The following is a 25,903-nucleotide window of genomic DNA, read 5'->3' as shown; positions in this document are numbered from 1 at the left end:
AAAAACTTTTAGTGTAACTCACTACAGGACTTTATTTCTCAGGGCCTTGTATTAGAATAATTTCTGTGGACAGACATTTAGGAAAGGATTATTTTACCTGCACATTAAGTTATTCTCTTTGAGAATTTCAGTCTACTGTTCCAGTGTCAAGAGCCAACCATAGTATCTTGATTTTTTCCAGCTTTAAGTTTAAAAACTAGAAATTGGTGGAAACTGATTCAGAATACTTATTTATACAAGGTATCACTAAGCATGAAATTAAGGTATTAAGACATTAAATTTGAGAAGAATTCCCCATCCCCAGGTAGCAGGCTTCACTGCTCTTAGGCATACATCAATTCAGAATTTTCTAACCTAAATTCTCAAGTTGATTATGATCACACTGACAAAAATTCAATTGGGCATTTTCCTAATACTGAACAAAAGCCTTAACCTACAATTCATTCTGACACATGAATTGTAACAAGAAAAAAACCCCAAAAAGCTAATGTTCACAAGAATGTAAGATTTCTAAAGAAAGAAACTAATTTAGTATGTTAAACTCTTGGGATAAATGACTCACGAAGCACGACATTCTGAAACAAGGCATTTTTTTAAGCATGTACAGACTTACAGTTTCACATGTAAGACATCTGGTTTCATTAGTTAATGTTCCCTGAAAGATCTCATGAACCCAGGTTGGGTCTGGAGGGTTGTTATTTTCATTGTCAATGTTGCCATTAGGTAGGCGACCGTTTTGTTTCTCTTGTTTTCTCTCCTCTTGCAAGATATCCGCAACTGTATTTAATAGATAGTTTAAGAACTCATGTGCATCCTGCTGCATGTAGTTATCAAAAAGCTCTACAAGATAAAACAACAGAAAACTTTATTAGTTGGTTAGTGCTATACTACATAAACTTTTTAAAAAAGATACTGAATTTCAAAAACAGTCTTAATTTAAGGTCTTGAAAAATTCATGACATTACAACACCCATGTCATAAACTAAAACAAAAATATAGGGGGTGGGAAGAGGGGAGGGCAAGTCAGCTTACATTCACAGAAATGATCAGCTGATCAGAATGAACAGAATTCTGAACTATGCATGAAAACTATGGCATGATGCAACTACCTAAACAGAGGTGCACAGATAGTGAGTGCCACCTAGAATGTTATAGCTTATCCTGTCCAGCCTCCAGATGCCAGGACACAATTATCTGGATATCCTACAGGGGTTATGGTGTTACTGACAAGCTTAGGTCAATGTCTTGGATAACACAGAGCATCTCCAATGACATTATATGTTGGTATTTTCCAGAAATAAACTCAGGACATAAGACAGGAATCTTTTTTCATAATCTGTATGTTCTATCAAAGAAAGAATATGAAAAATAACTGCTTAAAATACTGCTTTATTTGTTTTCACTTTTGGGGTTTTAACTCCACTGCTGCGCTGTCATAAGCACAGTCTCATCACTAGTAGCAATGAAAATAAGATTTTAACTAACTTATTAACTAAACAACTACTTTCTTTCTCAAAGTTTTTTAAGAAGATTGTATTTGTAGAAGCCAAAAGTACTAGCCACAGCAAGAGCAAACAGGTTTCAGGTTAAGACCTCAAGTAATAAACAGATCTGTCTTTCAAGATTTGAAATACAGCTTTTGGAGAGTGGCATTTGTGGCACCTTTATTACTGGTGGACTTGCTGGATAGATAAATAATGGATTTGCTGTGCTTTCCACTTCTTGTCATTAGTTTGTCAACATTTCTAAGCTTAATAATTTTAGGGTAAATTCAGTGGAACAGGAATAGTTTCACTGGCACTTACTCGCAATATTTAGCAAAGATACAGATTAAAGCATAAAGTTGAATTATCTTTCTTAAAAATCTACTCTCTTTTTTCCAGCCAAATTGGTACAACCTTTAAGTACTGGTTATTGCATACCCTGGGATATCAACCTGAGAAATCCTTTGCTGCTACAAATCCTCACATTAGGAATGGTACTAAGGAAACCATGAAGGCATTGAATCAGATTTAGTAGTAGTTTCCTCATCTCTATCTGACTGGGAATCGTTACAAGGAAAATTACCTCCCAATTTAAAAAGCCTTCTATATCACTGGCTAATATCAGTATCAGTCTTTTAATGTGCAACTATTTTAATTAATTGTAGATTGGAATTTTCTTGCAGTACAAGCATATACTAAGAGACTGGCCTTGACCAGAGGGATAGTTACCAGGGATGAAAAGATGAGTAAGAAAGATACTCAGTCAAACTTGAGCTTTGAGTGCATAAAGGGATTACATGGAAGCTTTCCTATCATTCATTTGATGCCATCCAGCAATAAACTTCAAATAGAAAAAAAAATCCTGAGTTATTATCAAAGTTAGGATAATTTGATGCTAATCCAGACAATCTGGAGAGGTTAAGTAGTGCAATAGGTCAGCCAAGAGTATCCACCAAGTAGATCATTTAATGAACTGCTACACTATTTTTAGAAGAAAGAGTAAGTTCAGCTCTGAATCTAGCCAAGTGTAAGGTCTTTATTTAATGAAGTAGGTCAAGTAGAACAAGAGCCACAAGTCTCTTGAGGTAAAACACTTCAGAGATTCTTCAGTGTTACCTTTTAAACCTTTCAGGGCTATGAGCCCAGCCAGTAAATTAGCACAAAGGACAACAAAATGAAGACTGAATTGTTCATTTTATGCTTAGAAGAAATTTAAGAAAATGTAACAGTATTTTCTGCTGAGTTTAAGCTGGCAGCTGCTTCCCAGCCAGTTAGGCTTTAAGGTCATTAATATATGTATGTTGTATTCAGACTTTGAATATAAATATGGAATAGCAGCATTGTAGTCTGAAATACATTAAAATTATGTTCTCAGTCATTACCCTGAACTAGATGGGTACGGCCTGTGGCAGAATCTAGACTGGTGTTGCACACCTACCTGATCCTTTAACTCACTCTTCTTCAAATCTCAAAATTATATACTTTTACAATAAGCACTTCATCACATATATGATGCTCATTTAATCTCTGCCTGACAATTTAGCCACTTATTCATGCAAAAGATGAGAGTATAATTTAAGAGACCCCAAAAGCCAACCAGAGCTCAAGTTTCACATCTGATTTATGTAATGAACATTTTCCATTTCCCATCCCCTTCTTAGGATTTTAGTGTTATGACATAATCAAGCATTAAAAAGAACACTTTTTAAAAATGAACTTAATGGCTTCTGTGTTTTACTTTCTGCTTTCCATTTGAACCATTCTCCATGTTTATCACAGTCTGTCAACTTTAGAATCATAGAATCATAGAATCCTTGGGGTTGGAAGGGACCTCGAAAGATCATCTAGTCCAACCCCCCCTGCCAGAGCAGGGCCACCTAGAGTACATCACATAGGAACGTGTCCAGGCGGGTTTTGAATGTCTCCAGTGAAGGAGACTCCACGACCCCCCTGGGCAGCCTGTTCCAGGGCTCTGTCACCCTTACAGTAAAAAAATTTTTTCGAATATTCAACTTGAACCTCCTGTGCTCCAATTTACACCCATTACCCCTTGTCCTATCACTGGTCACCACTGAGAAAAGCCTAACTCCATCTCCCTGACACTCACCCCTTACATATTTGAAAACATTGATGAGGTCACCCCTCAGTCTCCTTTTCTCCAAACTAAAGAGACCCAGCTCCCTCAGCCTTTCCTCATAAGGGAGATGTTCCACTCCCTTAATCATCTTAGTAGCTCTGCGCTGGACTCTTTCAAGCACTTCCCTGTCCTTCTTGAACTGAGGGGCCCAGAACTGGACACAATACTCCAGGTGCGGCCTCACCAATGCAGAATAGAGGGGGAGGAGAACCTCTCTTGACCTACTAACCACACCCTTTCTAATGCACCCCAGGATGCCATTGGCCTTCTTGGCCACAAGGGCACATTGCTGGCTCATGGTCATCCTCTTGTCTACCAGGACCCCCAGGTCTCTTTCACCTACACTGCTCTCCAGCAGGTCAGCCCCCAACCTATACTGGGACATCAGGTTGTTCTTCCCCAAATGCAAAACTCTACACTTCCCCTTGTTGAATTTCATCATGTTTCTCTCTGCCCAACTCTCCAGCCTGTCTAAGTCTCTCTGAATGGCAGCACAGCCCTCTGGTGTGTCAGCCACTCCTCCCAGCTTAGTGTCATCAGCAAACTTGCTGAGGGTACATTCTATACCCTCATCCAAGTCGTTGATGAAGATATTGAACAACACCGGTCCCAGTACCGACCCCTGAGGGACTCCACTAGTCACACACCTCCAACCAGATTCTGCCCCATTGACTACAACTCTCTGACTCCTTCCTTTCAACCAGTTCCTGATCCACCTCACTACCTGATCACCAAACCCATACTTGATCAACTTATCTACAAGGATGCTGTGAGAGACGGTGTCAAATGCTTTACTGAAATCAAGATAAACCACATCTACCGCTCTTCCATCATCTATCCACCTAGTAATTTCCTCATAGAAGGCTATGAGGTTAGTCAAACATGATTTACCCTTGATAAAACCATGCTGACTGCTCTTGATGACCCCCATGTCCTTGATATGCCTGGAGATAGTGACAAGAACAAGTTGTTCCATCACCTTTCCAGGGATGGAGGTGAGGCTGACCGGTCTATAGTTAGCCGGGTCTTCCTTCTTGCCCTTCTTGTAGACTGGAGTGACATTTGCTATCCTCCAGTCCTCAGGCACCTCTCCTGTTACCCATGACTTACTGAAGATGATGGAGAGTGGCCTAGCAATGACCTCCGCCAGCTCCCTCAGCACCCTTGGATGCATTCCATCTGGACCCATCGACTTATGGATGTCCAGATTACTCAGCTGATCCCTAACCCAATCCTCATCTACCATGTCAAACTCCTCATCTATCTTGACTGCTTCTGGGGCTAAATGAATCTGGGGCTCATGCGGAAACCCCGCAGGAGTAAAGACAGAGGCAAAGAAGGCGTTCAGCACCTCTGCCTTCTTTATATCCTCTGTCACCAGGGCTCCCAGCTCATTCCTTAGTGGGCCAATATTGCCTCTAGTGTTAGTTTTGTAAAGACACCAACATACAAACATGCTTACTAAAGTATACTTACCAAAGGACTGATTGACACTTCTCTATTCTGCAAAGGGAACTTACTCTACATTACATGAGAGCTTTTTTAAAAAAACAGTCCTACAAGTCATAGTGTGCATCTGCTGGAGGAGTCACGTCAAATTAGGAACATCATAATAATATTTTATTTCTTGGTGTTACTATGGAGATGGATCATAATAACATTTAATCACTTTTTTTTTCTCCATATATAGTCCTGGAGAGATTACAACAATATGAAAATCTCTGTTGCAGTAGTGTTAAATATGATGCCTCATACAGTTTAAATCTAGCAGTTATTTCTTAGAAAATTTTTGTTATATTTTTATAAAATTGTATCCAAATTGAGTAGCAGATTATAAGATGACCAATTAGCCCTGCAGATAAGGCACAAGAAATGTTAAAAATCTCTGGAAATTTCTTAGAATTTAGGACATCCTAATAAAAAAATTAGCCCAAACTACTCAGTGATTTTAAAATTAAATAATACTTTTAAAAGTAGGTCAAACTAACTATTGGAAAAAAATTAATTAATTTAAAAATTTGTGAGTTTTTAAGCTAGATTCTTGCAGGAAAATCTTATCATCCTTTCCAGACACACAGTTTGGGAGACTGACTCTGCATTCAAAGAATAATATTTTTTTAAAGACAGAAAAAAAGCTTTACAGTGAAACTTGATTATTAAAATACAATTTATACAGAGGCAAATTTGACAAGTGATTTCAACAATATACTCAGCTCTACATGGAGACAGATGGAGAGAATGGGATTCTCTCTCAAAATGGCTCCAGGGTTACACCCTTATTCTAGGGTCACCTCTTCTTTATTGTACAGGACCAAAACCACTCCCCATGCATAAAAAATATCTAGGAATTCCACTATGTCAACTTCAGAATTAATCGTAATTGCTATGATTATTACATAAGAAGAAAAAAAAGTTACCATTTTCTTTTCGTAATCTTGTTATAAATTTCTTGGGAGGTATTACTCCAACTTTTTTCTTCTGGGTGGCTATACTGTAGAAGAGATCAGCTAAGCATGTAAGGAGATTCTCTTTTTTCCTTGGTTGATTCTTGTATGCTAAGACTTTGTCTCGAAATGGTCGACAAAAATAAAGTGCCTGAAGAACTGAATTGCAGTAGCATGTATTCCCAAACTACAAAATAAGAGAAAGACTTATTAGTTTGCTTTGTATTACTGTAGAGAGTTAAAATTAAATCCAAAGGATAAGAGAATGCATAACCAGAGGCAAATTTTCTACAAGTCATTTCTTCTTCAGTAAAGTATATTTCTGTTTTGCAAAGGATTAACAAGTATACTCTAAGTAAGTGCAGGAAAAAACTAGGCAATTCAAACAAGTCAAAATTCAAACAATCTATAATTTTGTCTTGCTTGTAGATTTATTAGTAATATTTTCCATTTACTAGGATCAAAATATTCAACAAATATCACTAATATCACAACTCTCAAAATGTGCCAAGGTAAAAATATCTATCCATATACCACATATCAGCCACAACACTAAAAACAAGGCACAGCATGACCTCATACAGTGAAGAAATTCAGCTGCAAATTGAGTTTCTCACACACTTCAGAAATTGACTTCTCCAAATCTTATCAGAAATAACTGCTTTAACCTGTTCCTACATTTTTAATTCTCATTTTAGGGTGACAGGGTTGGCATGCAGGAGTTTTCTAAAACAATGCAACATGGCTTATTTAGGATTCAAAGCTGTGGCACAGCTGATAGATTGAAATTAAGACCAAAGGGAGAGGGATGTGCAATTTTAAAGAGGGCAAGAAAGTCAGCACAAAAAGCATCTGTAAGCCACTTTGCACCAGGACACTCCAGATGTCCCTCTTCCTTCCAGGTCTTAAGGCACTTGAGTCTTGTGATCCCTGACACTGTCTCCAGCTCACCCCAAAACTGCAGACCTCACCATCACCTCTGTGAAGGCATCATGAGCTGTCAGTGGCTACAGCCATTCTCATTTTATGCTGCCCTCCTCCAGTGAAACCTATTTCAAAGAAACACTGAAAATGTGAGAAAAATCTTTATAAGGCCCTCAACAAGTAATCCAACCTTTCAGCTGCAGCCACTCAACCTGCAAATTGAAGCCCATAGCTGCTACACACATTTTGTAAAATGTGGAAATAATGATCATATTTATGCTTTATATAAAATATAGTAGCATATATAGGTAACAATTTCTAAAATTATACTGTGACAGGGAGAGTGTTATATAGCAAACAGTGCATTTAGAAATATTTTAAGAGTAGGTTCTTTCTAAGAAAGAAATAAAAGCTTTAGCTTCCTAAGGAAAACAGGGAAGTAACTGGTTTTTGCCCTCTCTCAATTAAGACAATAACAAACAAGATGCAATTTAATCAGAAAAGTGGAAAGCAATATTTTTTCCATTATTTTAAATTAATAAATTATGAAAAATACTTTCTAAATACCCAAGACACAGTCAAAGAATGAGTAAGTAGAGTATTTTAAAAAACACATTATCTTCAGATTTTCATATTAAAAACTGAGGAAGTGAATGTCCACTATTTGTATGTCTTTAAGCTAAGGAAAATGCTTGTATGAGCTTCTCCTGGTGCAAGTCTTCACTCAAGTAGGTCAATGAACTTAAGAGGAAAACCAGGTTTTTTTTCCTTAAAGGAAGCAGATGCAATGACACAGTAGTTTGTCCTAGAGGGAAAAGGATTTTTGGCTGGGAGTTGGCAGGGTTCATCGACAGAGCTTTAAACTAGATTTGAAGGGGGGAAGGGATAAAGCTGTGAGCAGCAGAGATGAGCTTAGGGATGGCATGGTGATTCTAGGGGTGAAACCCATACCTCAGTTCAAGAAAATTTTTTTACTCCACTAAGGACAGAGTCCCAAACAGATGCCCTGGGTCTGGAAGAGAATCACAGGCCAAGAGGAAGGTGTGTGTACAGGTAGATATAAGCCCTGCCAGTAAGGCTCTTCAAAAGGGGCACATCTCAAATGCCTCTGTGCTTGAAGCATGGGGAATAGATGAGGGGCTGCACACGACTGCCTGGCTGCAGGGCTGTGATGGCATTGGTGTCACTGAGACATGGGGGGGTGGCTGTTTAGGAAGGACAGGAAAGGCAAGGGAGGAGAGGGTGTCACCCTCTACATCAGCTCTACCTGGGGATGGATGAGGAGCAGACAGAGACCCTATGGGTTAGGATTAAAGGTAAGTCAGAGGCAAGTGATATAGTAGGGGTTTGCTACAGGCCACTCAAGTAGGATGATCAAGGGGATAAGGGCTTCTTTAGACAGATAGGAGATGCTCTGCACTCACAAGCCATGGTCCTCATAGGGGACTTTAATCACCCTGACATCTGCTGCAGGGACAACACAGCAAAGCACCAGCATTCCAGGAAGTTCCTTGAGTGCATGTATGACATGACAACTTCCTCCTCCAAATGGTAGAGGAACCAACCAGAAAAGGAGTTTTGCTAGACCTAGTTCTCATCAACATGGATGGGCTGGTGAGTGATGTAAAAATTAATGGGAGACTTGGCTGCAGAGACCATGAGATTGTAGAATCCAAGATCCTTAGGGCAGCGAGGAAAAAGCCAAGTAAATTGATGGCATTTGGTTTTAAAAGAGCAGACTTTAGTCTGTTCAAGGATCTGCTTAGTAGGGTTGAACGGGATAAAGCCATGCATGGGAGAGGAGCCCTGGAAAGCTGGTCCATATTCAAGGATAACCTCCTGCATGCCCAGGACCAATGTGTCCCAATGAAAAGAAAGGCAGGCAGGAGTGCCAGGAGGCTGCTGTGGATGAGCAAGGAACTCCTGGACACACTTAGTGGTAAAACTGAAGTTTATAGAGGATAGAAGCAAGGATAGATACCCTGGTAGAGCTACAGATAAGTAATCAAGCAACTTAAGAAAGCAAAAGCACAGAGAGAATTGGATCTGGCAAGGGGGCTTGAGGACAACATGAAAAATTGCTATTAGTATGCCAATGATACGAGGAAGATTAGAGAAAATGAGGGCCCACTCCAGAAGGAAACAGGAGAACTGGTCAGCCAAGAGAAGGCTGAGATACTCAATGACTCCTTTGCCTCTGTCTTCACTGGCAAGGACTCTGGTCACACACTCCTTGCTACAGACACAAAGGAATGGACTGAGAAAAGGAAGATGCTACCACTGTAAATGAAAAGCAATTTGAGACCACCTACAGAACCTGAATTTGAACAATTCTATGGGACCTGATAGGATTCACCCATGGCTTCTGGAAGAACTGGCACATGAAGTTGCAAAGTCACTGTCCATCATATTTGAAAAACTATGGCAGTCTGGTGAAGTTCCTACTGACTGGAAAAGGGGAAACATAACCCCCATATTCAAAAATGGATAAAAAGAAGACCCAGGGAACTACAGACCAGTCAGTCTCACCTCTGTGCCTGTCAAGATTATGGAGCAGATCCTCCTGAAGGCTCTGCAAACACAAGCAGATAAAGGGGAGAGTTGTGACAGCCAACACTGCTTCACTGAGTGCTAGTCCCACCTGACTACTTTGGTGGCCTTTTATGATGGTGTCACAGTCTCAGTAGACAGAGGCAGAGAAACAGACATCATCTACCTGGACCTGTGCAAAGCATTCAACACTGTCCCACACAACATTCTGATCCCTAAGCTGGAAGGATACGGATTCAATGAATGGACCATTCTTGGATAAGGAACTGCCTGGATAGTCAGACCCAAAGAGTTGTGATCAGTGACTCAGTGTCCAAATGGAGATCTGTGAGGAGTGGTGTTCCTCAAGGGCTGCTACTGAGATTGGTGCTGTTTAACATCTTTGTTGGTGACTTGGATAGTGGAATCAAATGCATCCTCAGCAAGTTTGCTGATAACACCAACTGTGTGGTGAAGTCAACACACTGGAGGGAAGGGATGCCATCCAGAGGGACCCTGACAGGCTTGAGACTCGTAAACTGCATGAAGTTCAACAAGGCCAAGTGCAAGGTTCTGCACCTTGGTCAAGATCCCATGCACAAATTGCAGACAGCCCTGAGAAGGACCTGGGGGGGGTGGTGGACCAGAAGCTCAACATGAGCCATCAATGTGTGCTTGCAGCCCAGAAAGCCAACTGGGCCCTGGGCTGCATCCAGAGAAGGACAGACCTGGGAGGTGATTCTCCCTCTCTGCTCTGCTCTTGTGAGACCCCACCTGGAGTGTGTCCAGTTCTGGAGTCCCCAACATAAGGACATGGAGCTCCTGGAATGTGTCCAGAGGAGAGACTGAAATGATCAGAGGGCTGGAGCACCTCCCCTATGAAGACAGGGTGAGGAAGTTGGGGCTGTTCATCCTGGAGAAAAGGCTGGAGAAAAGGTGGCTCCAAGGTGACCTTATAGCAACCTTGCAATATCTGAAGAGGACCTACAAGAAAGCTGAGGTAGGGCTTTTTACATGGGTGTGTAGTGAGAGGACAAAGGGAAATGGTTTAAAACTTGAGGAGGGGAGATTTAGGTTAGACATGAGGAAGAAATTCTTTAATTTGAGGGTGGTAAGACACTGGAACAGGTTGTCCCAGGAAGCTGCGGCTGCCCCCTTGCTGGAGGTGTTCAGGGCCAGGTTGTATGTGGCCTTGAGCAACATGGTCTAGGGGAAGGTGTCCCTGCCCATGCAAGGGGCTTGGAACTAGATGAGTTTTAAGGTCCCTTCCAACTCTAGTCATTCTATGATTCTATTTAATATTGTAAGCTAACTATTTGTGAGTTTACAATTAGAAATACCAACAAATGAAGAACTATATTAAAATGTTAACGTTCCTAAAATTAATTTAAATGGAGAAAGGGCTAAAATTGCTACAGCAAGTGTCAAAAGATGAAAAAGCAACAATTTAGAAATTTCCTAACATTTCAATTTTAAAAAAGGAGCAGTCTGATGATAATTAGAAGGGCAAACATACAGTGAGAGACAACCAAAGTATGAAGCGAGAACTCAGAATACTAAACAAAATTCAGGAGCTTAATTTCTTATGAATGTATGTTCACCCACACGCCTGTGGATAGGAACTAACAGCCAGCAAATTAAGCTCATACAATGTTTTTTTCAACCACACTCAGAATGATAAGAGGCAGAAGAAGATTGTCTAAAAACAAACTCCTGCGCACCCATCTTCACTTCAAAAACTAAAATCTTTTTACACTAGCTTTACAAATTAGTGATCTTTATGCAAAATATAATTGTAGGAAAAAGAAATGCCTGCAAAATCTGCCTAAAAATAACAGTAGAAACCTCGAAGAAAGACTGTCATTATAATTTTATGCCTTAAACTTTCAGCCAGTGCATGAACTCAGTGTTACTGGGACCCCTCTATCACATTCAGGGTAATAACGAATATATGGAGTTACTTCAATATGTGTTTTCAATTGGTTATTGCTTGCATCACTGTTTCAGTAAGGATCATTTAAAGATGTGCATATCTAAGAAAAATAAAAACAAAGAAATCTCTTTTTTTCAGCTCATATTGTTCTTCTGTTCTAAATTCTGAGAAATAAGATTATTTCCTTTCACAAAAATACTGCACTCTGTATGCTTCCTACACACATCTTTTTTGTGTTTTCTTGTGTTATAGTTTTTGTTTGTTTGCTTTACTCCAAAATCAAAGCTTCAGCTCTCAAACCTGTGTGGAAATTAATAAAAAATGAGACAATCAGGAAAGTTGCCACAAAACTCACTGAGGCTTAAAGCCTTCTAATTTACTCTCCTGATGCAATACATACCTGGGAAGAAACTTGGGTATTGAACCCCACAGATCTACAAAACCTAACAATGGTTACGCAAGAACTTACATCTACTTAGAACACTATCTTTGTGCAAGAGATTGAATAAGCAAACTTTGCACTCTAAGAAGTCCAGTAAACTGCTGAAGAGCTACCAGAGTAGTTATTAAGAGGTTAAAAATGTTCATTATTTCATCCTCACTGGATAAAATAATTTATTTAATTTGTGAAGTGCATGGATTTCCACAGTTTGCATGACTTCACTGTAGAGGGAAACAAGAATGATACACAGACTTCATGCTCCTGATTGTCCACGTGCATGGGACATCATGCAACTAACATTTTTATCTTACCACACATCTTAAATATTTCCTGCTAACATAGTGAATGGTATTGTCCTTGCAAGCCTAAGATTAAATTTCCATCAGGAGCTCTCATTGACAGAATAAAACATCTCATCAATCATCTGGTTCTCCATATGCCCTTTCTTAATTCTTCTTTTACCTCTCAAATTGTGCTTTCAGCACATCTGCTGGATAATCCCTGGATTCTGACACAAAGCTGGAGAGGAGATAAGACAGCACTTCTACATTCTCTTATTTTACACTACCTCTGGATAAACTCCAGATTTACCACTGATAGGTCTCTATTTCAGAATTTTCATCTTTATCTAAAACCCTCTCCTATATTGCAGACATCTCAAATGGCTAGCTAGCACAGTTAGAAGAGCACTACTGATTCCTACATTATCTCCATTTTTCCATTACTATGGATAAAGTTAGGACAAACAATATCAATAGACTGGAAAAATTTAGCAGTAAATGTTAACGAACCTTTAAGAACTTAACTTCTTGTAATTGCTAGAAAACAATTAGAGAAATCATTGAAGGCAAAAAATGTGATTTCTTAATCCTCTCAATCTAATAGCACTCTGAAATTATCTAATTATCTAATATTTCTTTTAATTTTCATTGGTGCTGCTATTCGTTCTGAATGGCCACTGGTCATTGTCTGTTAATGAAGAGGTCACTACCTTTCCTCTTCCTGATAGATTTAAATTCTGCAAGCTTATTACACATTTATGGCACATACATACTGTGTTGGTAAACACAATCTGTACAGATTCTGAAAACCATGGAAGCAACAAGACTGAATTTTCCTTCCTAGCCACTATACCTGAAACACACATTATCACTGTGTCATGGGTGTAATGGAAACCCATTTTGCTATCTGTTACAATTCAAAGAATTTTGGTTCATAAAACTTTATTTTTTTAAACTAAAATGAGCAAAATCTCTGTACTACACAGAATGTTGAGAGCAGTCAGAGGTATCTTAGCTTCCTGCCTCCTGTATTTATGGTTGTCAGCAAAGACTTAAAGACATATTTTGTCAGATTTCCTACTCACTCTGGACTACAAAAAAACAGAACTTGTTGGTATTCATTATATAGGAGGAAGACTGTCCTTTATTGAAACTTTTCTTAAATATATAAAATATGTAAAACTTCAAGACTAGGCATACAGTGTAATTTTACTGTTAAATCTCAAATTCTCTCCGGACTTCAACAAGAAATTAGGAAAACAGGTTTTCTGCCAACAGAATAAGAGAGTTGAGAAAAGCTAAGAACAACTTTGACAGAAAGCCTGAACTCTGCTATAGAGCTAAAAAAAAGTATTCATACTTAAGATACTCTATTTCCTCTTTTCAGAGAAACAACGCATTGTTTGGAAGGTATTTCAACTTTCATGAGAAAGGGAAAAAATTACTAATTTGAGACATGGCATTTGAGATGCACACACGTCAGCCATCAGTCAGAGTGCTTACTGACTGCACAGGGCATACTCCCACTGCAGACTCTTAAACCATGTCAGTGTAAGAACCTAAAGGCAGAGAGCCTAGAGGCACAGAATCGTTGCAGGACATTATTAGAAGTAATAAGTTTCACTAAGAAACACAAGAAGATAGCTCTTCTTAAATCAACTTGGTATAAATATGTTCTTTCTGAATCTTCAGTAAATGATTTAATGTTTCATTTCAGAATAATGCATTTTCTTACAAGATATCATTTTCATTGCTAATACCAGAAATTAAAATTTAAAGCATTCCATAAACCTAATGATTGAATTGAACAATTCAGTATATTTTTCCACCACTGCTTTTCTGTTTGGGCTCAGTATTTTTAAAAAAATCTTAATACAACTACTAGATATGAATGCTTCACAACATCAGTAGTCTTTCACAGGTTCTTTTTTATCTTTTACTGTATTTATTCACTTGGATTGGCTTCACACTATGAACTAAAAGCTTCACATTTTAAGCATCTTCTTTTGAAGATTTAAACTTTTAATAGAGTGATTTTAAAAGAACTAGATTTTAAAATTCCCTACAATAAGTAAAATGAAATAAAGTAATAGAGTTCAATTTCAACAATTATTTCAGTAGCATATTTCAACAAATACACTGAATATTGAAACACATTTCAGTTAATATGTATATTCAATTACATTAATAGTTCAGTGTTTTAATTATTCACTCAGTCCTAGCCTTGTAATTTAACAAATCCACCTCCTAGCAACTCAAAGCATTGAACTTACAGACTGAAACTTACATTAACCAAACCAAAATAGTGCTCATTGACTGGAAATTGTTCCGGACCAATTTCTTTCTCCAAAGCTGAGGCATTGGCGCCCTAGAAAAAACAAAAGAAAAACTGTTAGTGCTGCAACTGCTTACATAGTGAATTTAACTACCTGAGAAGAACCCAACACACCCTCATCCTTGCTACAACCAAACCAGTAACCCCAGATCTCAGACCATAAGTTTACAAAACTTACTTCCACTGAAGCTCTCTCTAGTCAGGAGGGAGGAAGACAAAAATAAATGAGACTAAATAGTGACAATGGATGCAACTTGCTTTCTGAATGGTAAAAGGGAGAGAAAGTGGAGTTTTTGATGCAGCTTAGCAATCACACATGGCAAATTAAGCCAAGACAAGCTTGTAGGCAGAGTAATATTGGCCATGAATGCAGAAAAATAATCGCTTTGACTTCACTTTTGATTTACGCTCTCAGGATGTTCATATTGTCCACAAAATCATTGCATACAGGTCATAGTGCCGACAAGTCTTCTATGCCATAACTTCATACTTCTATAGTTATTATAAAAAACCTAACACTCTTTCACCTGAAGAAAATTAGTTCAGAATAATCAAAAAATGCTTAGAGGTCTGTGTTTCCAAATATGTTTTGGTCAAAAACACCTCAAAGTAAGTTTATAATTTTCATGTATTCTCATACAATAGGACATTACAACAATAAAATTAAATAAAAATCACAGAGATCATTGAAAACAGCATTGAGAATTTCACAAATTAATTACAGACAGGAGGAAGGGGAACATAATTAAGGCTAAATCAAAATGTCAAAAATTAAAATGAAACTATTATGTTGTATCTGCTATGACGTGATTGTGGTACTGCAGAACTCAGGAGTAGTTACACAATCCTGCTTAGTAGTTCTGAAACTGGAAATACACGGTCAAAGGCCCATTAGGAGGTAACAACTTTAATTAGAATAGAGCAAAAGATAGTGTAACTCCACATTTGAGAGAGTACAGCTCTGCTCCTTGCACAACACTGCTCCAGCTGCCTCTTCATTAGTCCTATCCCCTGCAATTATGATAAAGCCTCTCCTTTACTGGGGATTTCTCAGCAGGGCTTACTACTCTAGAAGCTGTTAAGCAATGGTGATGTTGGTGTAAAGGGGTATAAAGCCTCACTTAAGATTAAAGTGTCCTGTGACTACTGAATATTTAGTTTTGCAGCTTTATGAAATACACCCACGAGGTCTGGTATGGTGGGTATTATTTACAAATAAACTAGAAAAAAAGGAAATGGTGAGGTCCTTTTATCCTATTGTTAAAATCTCTACTTCTTTAAAAATACATAAATAAATTCAAGAGCAGGCATTTAGGAAACTCTCCTTTCAAAGCTAGGGTGGAGCAGCTGCTGTGTTCTGTCTTTGGAAGGAAGACCATTATGGTATAAACTTGTGTTTGTTTTGTACAGGCCTGAACACAGCATTTAGTTTTCTAGCACAATAAAGATCCTGACTTGACAACTAGAAAGACATGCTAAGATACTCCACTATAGTTATGGTCTCCTTATTACTCAAGGCTGTTTCACTCAATATTAGACTTTCAAATTATTTCGAAGTATGGCATTACCTGTCTTTGAATACAGTTGTTTATGTTTTATTACTAGAAATCAGCATGGAAGTTTGAGACCAATATAAAACCCCACAAACTACTTCCCTCTACAGCTCTCTTTTTGTCTATCATAAAATATGTTATTCCCCCCCCTCAAAGTAATCATTTATACAGTGCAGTGTATTGGCTGGTGAGAGAGCACAGCATGCAACAGGGGCTGAAAAGAGTATGTTTAAAATGCATGTTCACACCTGACATGTAAAAGCTGTTTTAACACCTAACTATCCCTTCCTATGAAAGGTTTCCCATTCAGCATGTTACACATTATCAGTCCCAGCTGACTATTTATTGATGCAAAAATGAGAACCAGAACCAGAGAACCGCTGCAACACCACAACTACTATGGTACCTTGCCATCTGTTGGACAGGGGGACAGCACAGGCTTGAGGCAGAAGTTAAGCCTCTCTTTTTCCACAAGCCAAGATGCACTTACCAGGGATGAATTTCTTCCTCTGCCTCTTAACTGGGATGTGGGAATATGCCAAAATGAACTTCTTTTGGGGGCTCACTGAACAACCCCTGCAACAGGTGCTCAGTCCCCACACAGCAACTTGGCTTTGATATTGTGCAAAGGGACAGAAAGGAACATAATTAACTTTTCCCAGTACAATTATTTCCAGTTTCCCTGCTCTTCTGAGCAGAAGCACGCAAGGGCATACCCCAGCAGTGGAAGGAACTGAAGTCCAAAAAAGCTCACAGTGCAATGGTAGTTACATGTACCAGTTTTTGCATCATATTAGTACGAAACCTGCACAACACCAGACACTGCCTTACACTGCACCCCTTCCAGCACGGAGACAATGATGGAACCACTCTTTTCAGAGGTGTCCAGTGACAGGACAAGAGGCAATGGTCACAAACTGGAACACAGAAGGTTCAATAGAAACACAAGGGAAAATGTATTCTGAGGGTTTCAGGGAACTGGAACAGGCTACCCAGAGTGTGGTGTCTCCAACTCTGAAGACTTTCAAAATGTACCTGGATGCCATCCTGTGCAACCTACTGTAGGTGAACCTGAACAGGGGTTGGGACTAGCTGATCTCCAGGGGTCCCTTCCAACCCCTAACATTCTGTGATTCTGTGACACAGGCCTACAGAACATGTATATCTGTTAAGGTGATACAGCTTTATAAAGTGGAAAGTTCAGCAGCTAGGATATATATACAAGAACACATTATGAAATCGAGAGTTGCTTAACTTTTATTTGTTATTGAAAACCATTCTGGAAAAAATGTTAAAATATCAATTATTATAAAATAGTGTCCTCACACATAATTAAAGTTAGGTGTAAAGCTCAGCTACTGTCCACTTCATTTTCTCTGTAACTTAAAACTATGAGATAAATTATGAGTAATTTTAGTTTAAGCATGTTCAAATCAGTTTAACATTTACTGCTTATCTCCCCCACCAAGTTCAAGAAAAAGTTTATATTATTGGATTTATCCGAGATCCCCTTAGATGCTAACATCTTAATGAAGGGATAAGAATCCTTTTTTTACTATGGAAGGTCCTTAATTAAAGTTTCTCAACTTTATTTTCAAAATAGCTCAATATTTCTATGAATTAACCCATTTAACATCAACCTAATCTGTGTTTTATTTCAGTTCAGTAACATTAAAGACCAGAAAACACTGTGGGAGAGCGAAGTGTAGAATTTTCTAATTAAGTACAGTTGAATTTTCTGGATTTACAAGTTTTACAAATATACATTCTCCCAAAGTTCTAAAATAAATGTAAAAACCTGGCACTGTACATTTCAGTGATAAGGGAAGAGGGAAACAAAGTGCAGGCATGTGATGGGCTTTTTTGTTTGTTTAGTTTTTCACTTGCTAAAGCAGTTATATTGTTAAGTGCTATTTCTGCTTTTACTATTGCTTTTTCTCTCTGCCCCAGAGGTCACACTATTTTGGTGCTACATGTCAAAGCAGTATTCCTGAGACACACTAACAGCTAACATATGGATAAGCTAATTGGAGACAATCTGTGAAGCAAATCAGTTGGTGTTTATGATCTGACATACACACACTGGGTTTCAGAGGGGTTTTGCCAGATGCTGGCCCTGTGACTGAACACTCAGCTGCAGCTGAACAGCATTGATGGATTTATTTTCCTCCAAAAGGAAAAGAGAAATTTCTCATCTCAAAACATTTGTTGTCAAAATTCTGAAGATCCATTTATCCTTTCACACACGCACTATGCTAGATCCTTCCCTACAGTGTTCTCCACCTCCATCAAGAAGCAAGGAACTGTAAAGAAAAAAGGTGACTCAAATAACTAAACCACATTGCATAGGTATATGAAAGCCTCATTTTTAAAAACATTACTTTAGCTATATGTGAGTGAACAACAAAAAAAAACACAAGCCAAAAATTTTATTCTTCCTCATGACCTAAAGGCATTGTAAGTAAAAGGGCAACTCCTTAACCAGGAATAGCAATGTTTTCCTGAACAAAACATGAAAAGTGTAAAATTAATTATTTCTGATCAGAGAAAATAAATCTGAGTATCAAAGCCCTCGTTTGCTAGTGCTAGTGCCTTCATTTTTCTGGCCATGTATTAGAAGAAGACTCTCTGTCTGTGCCACTAATGAATTGTACACAATTTGATAGCGTACACCAACACTGACATAATCTTCTGTTAAAGAAGAAATACATAATTCTTCTTGTCCAGTTATGTTTTATCAGAATGTGAATTCACACCTTTCCATTTATTTATATGAATCAGGATTAGAGCTAACAGAATAGCTATATTAAATAAGTTCATATTTGTTGTTACAACTGCAAGCAAAATGGAAACTCACTTCTTTGGTATTGTTTCTAGTGCAGGAAGCAGAGGTGAAATACACTGGGCAAGGTCCAGTAAACCTTCTTGTTCATTCATTTGCAAAAGAACATGCATTAGTAACACACAACTTGTTAATCTAACTATGAAATATTTGGCTAGTTTCATTTCATATTTTTAAAATACAATTAGTGCTATTTTCTTAACTAATTAGCTTAAGACATAGTTCTGTATATTCTAATCATACACCCCTAAGACAAAAGGCTTTTTTACTGAGTACAAAGCAAAAACATTTCTGCCTGGGCATGGGAAATAATAGCATAGCACAAAATTACCTTCTCTTCACATTTGGTATGTCTACCACACCCATCTTCTTGAGCCCTACTGAGCATATACAGCATATTTTCCTTCATAGCAACTAGATACAGCCATACTTCCTTCTGGTTTAAAGACTAGAGTCAAAGACAAGTTACTCTCACATGTGATGCTCAGACTCAGGATTAGGGCTCTGTTCTTGGCTCTTTCATAGAGTGGATCTTCAAAACATGGTAAGATCTATTGATGCTTCTACAATTCTTCCCCAATTGCTGATGGACCTGAAATGGACTTCACCTACTACCCACCCAATACAGAATGAAATCATGTTGCTAAAAACCAAAATACTACTGACAAGTTGTATTTCTACTGTATATTTACTGGAAAATTCCTGGAGTAACACTGTTTATGATATCAGGTGCCTTTGCTTCAGTTTCCTCTGTTCAGATGGATTTCCAATACCATCTGTGCAAGACATCTCATAATGATACAAATTGGGGTCCCCAAAGATCAAAACTGTTACCCTCATACACTTTCAGTTGAAGGTTAAATTACAATTAGCAGACAGGATAGGAAGTCTCTGAGATGTATTTCAAAGAAGATCTGATATTGACCTTAGAAATTTTTCACTGCCTAAACAGTACAGACAGCTACAAGCATTATATTAATTTTCTAGAAAAATTACTTATCTAATCATTGACAATGTGGAGGGAGAAAAGAAAAAAACAGAAAAAAGAAAAACAAATTTGCTCAACCATTTTTGTTGATAAGCTGCACACCACAGAGTATTTCACGTGCTTTTTTAACCCACATAATTGCTGTCTCATAAAAAGAATTATGTCGCTTTTAACATTTCCCATTTTCATGGAATTATAAAAAGAACTTGAGTTTATGAAAGATGGTAAAAATGTTCTCCAGTTCTGGTTTACTCTATAGAGACATTCTGGTTCTACACTACCCGAAGTTCTAGAAATTTTTTTCTCCTCAACTGAAAGATCAGGTAGGCCTCATTGCATAAGTAATTTTTTAAAAGCATTTAACTTTACCAGACCTCCTAACCTTAAGTTACTCCCCCTACAGGGATTTTATACATTTCCTTCAATAACTCTGAAAGAGAAAAGTACATTGGAGTAGCAATTAATGGACAGAAACCCTTTCAACACATTTTCACAGAGTAATTCCTAGAAGTTTTAAAGCAAATTAGTTCCTTCAGTAGTTTAAAAAGTAAATGCAAAGACTACATAAATGACCAATCTAAATAACCAAGTTTTTCTAGTTAACAGGATCAGTTATTCCCACTGACACAGTGAAAAATTCTTTCAGCAAAACTAGGTCCAAGTTTGCATTTCCTTCTCTGTCCTTAGAACTTTCTACACAGGTAGAAAGAAAAAGGAGCATTTATATATTTGAAATTATCCAACCACATGAGTCTCTGTGCTGATGTAAGTATTGCTTTATAGCTACACAAGTTCAGGAATTTTTTTTTCATCTCTCAAACTTTACATCTGTTGTATATTAATTTAGAGTCAAATTCATATTTTGATATAAATTTAAAGCAAATTTGTCTGAACTAATTAGTATACTAAGCAGTGTCACAAAGCCAGGATTTTAAAGAGCAAATGTGCAGACTCATCACTTATTACCATACTGTAGCACGTTACATCTACAGAAATGATGATCATAGTGTCATACTTATAATGAAATATTCTATTGATAAGAACTTTAACAGATGAGTGAACTTGCCTACTTTGGTTTAAGCTCTCACTGTCCAAAACATACTTCTTCAAAATCAAATGGGCTTGCAAGAGAATCACCACAGAACACATGTCCAAACACTTCAGTCCACTGATGGTGGCAGATTCACAATGCCAGTGAAATGCAGTGGCACATGTTCCTTCTTGCCAACTTAGCCACATAAGCAAGTCAGACAGCTGGGTAAAGGAATACCATAACACTGCTGTTTTTTCTGTGTTACCTTAGTCCCCTCCTCCTCTACTTTCTTTTCTATCCTCTCCTCACTCTGAGGCAATGTTTTTTTTACAGATTTCCTTTCCTTGCTGTAACTTTCAATTCTCACTTCTTCTGTACTCTTCCCGATGGGTTTCCTATGGAATCTGCTATCCTGATCATCAATTACTGTTTACATATTATAATTCGTGCTTCAGAGCAGACACTGCAATTAGAAGGAACAGGAGTGAGTACACCATAGCCATTTCTGGTCAACTGCAAACTCTAGCAAACATCAATTTACATTAAGTGCAGATTTCACAATCTACTGTAAACAAGTAATTTCTTAAGCAGTCATGAAGTCCATTTATTATGTATATATCTCACAGTTAGTTATAAATTTTTCCTACAATTGTTTTTATAAAGCCTCTCTGCTACAACATCCAAAGGGGATACATTGCAGCCGTGCCTCAACTGGGCACTTACAGGAGCTGTTTCCTCTGAGCTGCCTTTTTCTCCCTAGATGCTGGTTGGAACTTGAGCACCTCTGAAGCCTCTTCACCTTTGTCAAATGTGACTGAACCTTGGGAAAGGGTAATAGTGACAGTACCCTTAGGCAGGAGGCAGTCAGGAAAAGGCCAGCAGCCAGCCATTCGGCGTGATTCCTCAAGTCTTACTCCTTTCAAAAACAAAACAAAGATTTTGACTGTAAGATAGACGCAGACTTGTGATGCAGAACACACTGTTGCATCACACAAGCCACATCTAGCTACAAACTATGTATTTGTTTCGAGTGCTGGGGGGGTTGAATCCATCACTGAACACATTCAGTGATACTGACCCTGTGTATAAGACGCTAAACTGGCAGATAGAGAAAGAACACTCAAATACTGAAACATGAAGAAAACATTTTCATGTCTAATGCTACATCTAGATTAGCATGATTTTTAAATTTCATTAAACTTCTTCAGGTTGTGCTAACGTAATCAACCAGTTTTGAGAAGAAACGCTGAAAAACAAGTACTACCACCATTACAACTTCCTTCTGTATGTCTGAGGCTGATGTCTTTGTAGCTTTTCATAGCTTTAAAGCTACAATGATAATTTCTATCTTCTCTTTATTTCAGTCACTCTAAGAGTTGATACCTTTCAACTGCTGGCAAGCATTGTCTGAATTCTAGAAAGCAGAAGCAAAGTACCAGATTCAACCTCTATTACATAAAGAGTATAGTTTGAGGCACATCTTCATTGCAGTCAGCATGGGTTACTTTTCCACTTCTCAGCCATGCATAAAAACTCAATATAATTCAGTCAGGTAAGACTTTGATTTTAGTTTAATGTATGGAAAAGGGTAAAAGACCAAGTTCAACTTCTACTACAAGGACAAAGACTTTTAAAAAAATAAACAAAATCTACATGCAAGTGGCAAGAAAGGTATTCAAAGGCAAAGGTTTTTTCCAGTGATTTTTGACCATCTCCAGCCATGAGCACAAGGAGTCATGGGAGTGGTGATGTAGAGCAAAGAAGTCCAAGTAGCTCAAAGGTGACAGGACACGAGGACACAGCACTACACGAAGAGCTCTGAAATCACTGGTTTGAACATCAGATAGATTAATGAACTAATGATGCATAAAGAAGAACCAGTCTTTGGTAGATATAATGTGCCCTTCAAAGATCATCTCAAAAGGCACCATGGCTAACAAACTAAAAATACTGGGTATCACCCTTCACTGTAACCACACAACCCGTCAGTACTGTAAAATGTAATATATTTCTTTCTAATACTCAGAGCCTGAACAACAAGGATAAGATGCATAAAATATAAGTGAGTCAGCAGAAGTGAAACTTTAATTTGGATACAAAAAACGAACTAATTAAATACAAGTTTGTAATGGAAGAACTTCTGCAACACAATTTCAGACTGTTCTGTTACAGATTGAAAGTGTATGTGTATATTAGGTTTGTGTAGGCATGAACTGCCTCTTGACAAAAATTGCCTGTTACTGGTTTTGTACTAACCAAACACAAGAAGAAAAGAAACAGCCTGACAGTTCTTGTATGAGACATGGGGAAAGGCAAGAAAAACTTAAAGCAATTTTCAGGAAGTTGTCTGGCAGTTTATCAAACAGTGACACAAAGTAGAACTGCCGGAGGAAAAAAAAAAAAAAAAAAAGTATTAGTCAGCAAGTAGATTCCTTTAGGGTTTGTTTTTTTGGTTTTTGGGGTTTTTTTTGCAAAATATCTGCTTACACATGAGTATATGACTCTTATTAAAACTCAAAATATCTGCCTGACCATTACACACTGCTCTAAACAACTCTACAGTAAATACCAAGTGCTTCTTCACACTACCTTTACCGGAATATTTTTAAGCACAATCTTATATTAAGTGTTGAAAAAACATTTACAGCAAATATCTTATGATAGCTTTCCCATCTCACAGTACTACCACACCTCATGCATTAGGAAGGCACAGGAAAGATGTTATGCCTGGAGTTTTTCCACCTCAGTGCACATGATTATGGTTGGGCAGATAACACCTATTGCCATCAGAATTCCAACTTCATATACATGGACACTTTGGTTAACCATAAGATTTTTAGTTCATAAAATTGTTTTGGGACTGATCTAAATGTCAGTGACACAATGTCAACGACATAATAACCATATCGTTTCTAATAACCATACATGCAGATTAATCTTAAACTATCATCTTAGCCAGTCCAGGCCTACAACTTCTGTGCTTTCCAGGAGCAGAAACCTGAGCTCCCACAGTGGGCCTAATTCAAGAGGCTAGCACTGGATTTTTGTTGGCACAAAGGTTGTGGGTGAAAACATACTAACTAGACTTGCAATAAAATGAGACTGCCTTAGCTCAAGTATCAATTGCATTGACTCCTCAACAGTCTGACCTAAAATCTAACTATTAAATGTAACAAAAATTCCTGAAATACATGGTGTGTGTCCTTCAATATTTGGCCATATAAAGATCTTGGTATACAGGTCATGAGTTCAACAAGTCAGACTCTCCAAGTCCAAATGAAAATATATGATCTCCTATATCACAAAAAACATTAGTATAATTGATCAACAACTACCTGAGCAATCGTGCCCCACAGGCTTACAGATATTAATTCAAAATTCTTATGGGCCATCTCTGAAATGTCTGTTTGAGATATTAAACCCTTTTTGCAGTAATATTTATGAAAACCAAAAATCAGTTTCCAATAATACAATATATAAACATTTCTCACTGTTTTATGTTATGATATGTTATAATCCCAAATTACAACAGCAAATTAACACACTAGAGAGCAGTTTTCCCCTTCCACTGGGGGAACAGATTTGGGAACAAGAACTTTCATCTGACTACTGAAGAGACAGAAAATAGAACAAATGTGAGATCTCCAGCTATGAACATGCATCTCTTCCATGACAAGCAGTGACTTCTAATGACTAAAGAGATATTTCCTTCCTTAAATTCAGCATTTATCCATCATGTGAAACTACTGAGCTCCACACCCCTCTTAAAAAAAAAAAAAAAAAAAAAAAGAGAGAGAGAGAGGAGCTTCATCATATCTGTGTATCTGCTAATAGCTCTAATTTATCAAGAGACAGAGTAATGAAAAAGCAATCACTGGAAGAAGCCTCCTATCGGACTCGGATCGATGCAAACCAGTCAAATTACATGCCAAGGCGCGGAGCGTGCCTGGCTGAGCAGACCGGGCGGGATGCTAACACTTTTCCGGGTAACCAGAGGAGCCCCCGTCTGCTGATAAGCACGGCAACCAACAGCCCCACCACACGGGTGAAGTACTCGGCGAACCGGGGACAGTCGCCCGGTGGATGGGGAAAAGGAAGGCGCTTGTAGAAACCCTGCCCTAGAACCAGCAGACCTGCAATAAGCAGCCCCGAACCCGTACCCAAAGCTCGGCTCTCACAGCTCTCCGTCCCCGCTTTCGGCACTCTTTGGGGACAAGCTGTGCTCGGTAACTCCGCGAGTCTATCCCGCTGGCAGACGGGACTCCCCCCTCGCCGCCAGCCCAACCCCATTCCCCTCAGCGTCCGCACCACGGTTGAGCCTCCCAAAGCCGATTAACCCCGCTCCGCTTCCGATCCCCGCCCCCGGCAGGGCTCCCGCTCCCCGGCCGGGGACACCTCCCCGCCGCCCCGTCCCCACTCCGCCGCACCACCCCCGGCCGGGGCGCTGCGCACACGGGGGCCTCCCCCGCAGCCCGCCCCTCGTACAACTCCCCGCGGCCTCTTCCACCGCCCCGCACCCCCGGCCCCGGCAGGTCAGGAGAGGGAAGGGGAACCGGCCCCGGCCCCTCACTCACCATGGTACAGATGGAGGCGATTTTGGAGACTGTCATTAGGATTTCCATCCGCCCAGCGCCATCTTCCGCCCAATCACAGCGCTGAGCCGAGGGGAGCCGGGCTGGGCCGGGCGGGAGTGGGCGGGGAGGGACCGGGCGGGCAGGCAGGCGGCGGGGCAGCCTTCGCCCTCACCGCCCCCGCCAGCGCCCGCCGCGGGACGCGCGCAGCCCCGACGGCTCTGACGCTCGGGCACGCGGCTCCCACCGGCGCCACGGGCGCTCGCGACCTGCGACTCCCAACCCGTCCCCCGCCGGTCTCTCGCGCCGCCCGGTCGGTGCCCGCCCCCCCGCCCGCCGGGCAGCGCCTCTGCGGGGCCGGGGCTGCCGCTGCCTCCGCCCCTTCTGCCCCCGCGGCACCGAGCGGC

The 25,903-nt window shown here is 39.3% G+C and overlaps 1 protein-coding gene across 2 annotated transcripts in view; it reads right to left on the bottom strand.

Moving 5' to 3' along the window:
* Positions 1 to 25,626, bottom strand: part of USP12 (ubiquitin specific peptidase 12) — a 41,464-nt gene extending 15,838 nt beyond the window's left edge. The window contains exons 1-4 of one of the 2 annotated variants that reach the window (XM_030469251.1): positions 25,500 to 25,626; positions 14,462 to 14,542; positions 6,039 to 6,252; positions 614 to 840 (exon numbers count right to left, since the gene is read on the bottom strand). In XM_030469251.1, coding sequence (XP_030325111.1) covers positions 614 to 840; positions 6,039 to 6,252; positions 14,462 to 14,542; positions 25,500 to 25,547 — 570 coding nt within the window. In that variant the 5' untranslated portion in view covers positions 25,548 to 25,626. Of the gene's footprint in view, positions 1 to 613; positions 841 to 6,038; positions 6,253 to 11,479; positions 11,511 to 14,461; positions 14,543 to 25,499 lie in introns of those variants that run through there. The other variant, XM_030469252.1, reaches the window with a different exon arrangement.
* Between the last annotated feature and the right edge of the window lie 277 nt (positions 25,627 to 25,903).

The sequence above is a fragment of the Calypte anna genome, chromosome 1 (assembly GCF_003957555.1).
Source record: "Calypte anna isolate BGI_N300 chromosome 1, bCalAnn1_v1.p, whole genome shotgun sequence".
Lineage (NCBI taxonomy): Eukaryota > Metazoa > Chordata > Aves > Apodiformes > Trochilidae > Calypte > Calypte anna.
This window is presented reverse-complemented; position numbering and strand designations above follow the sequence as displayed.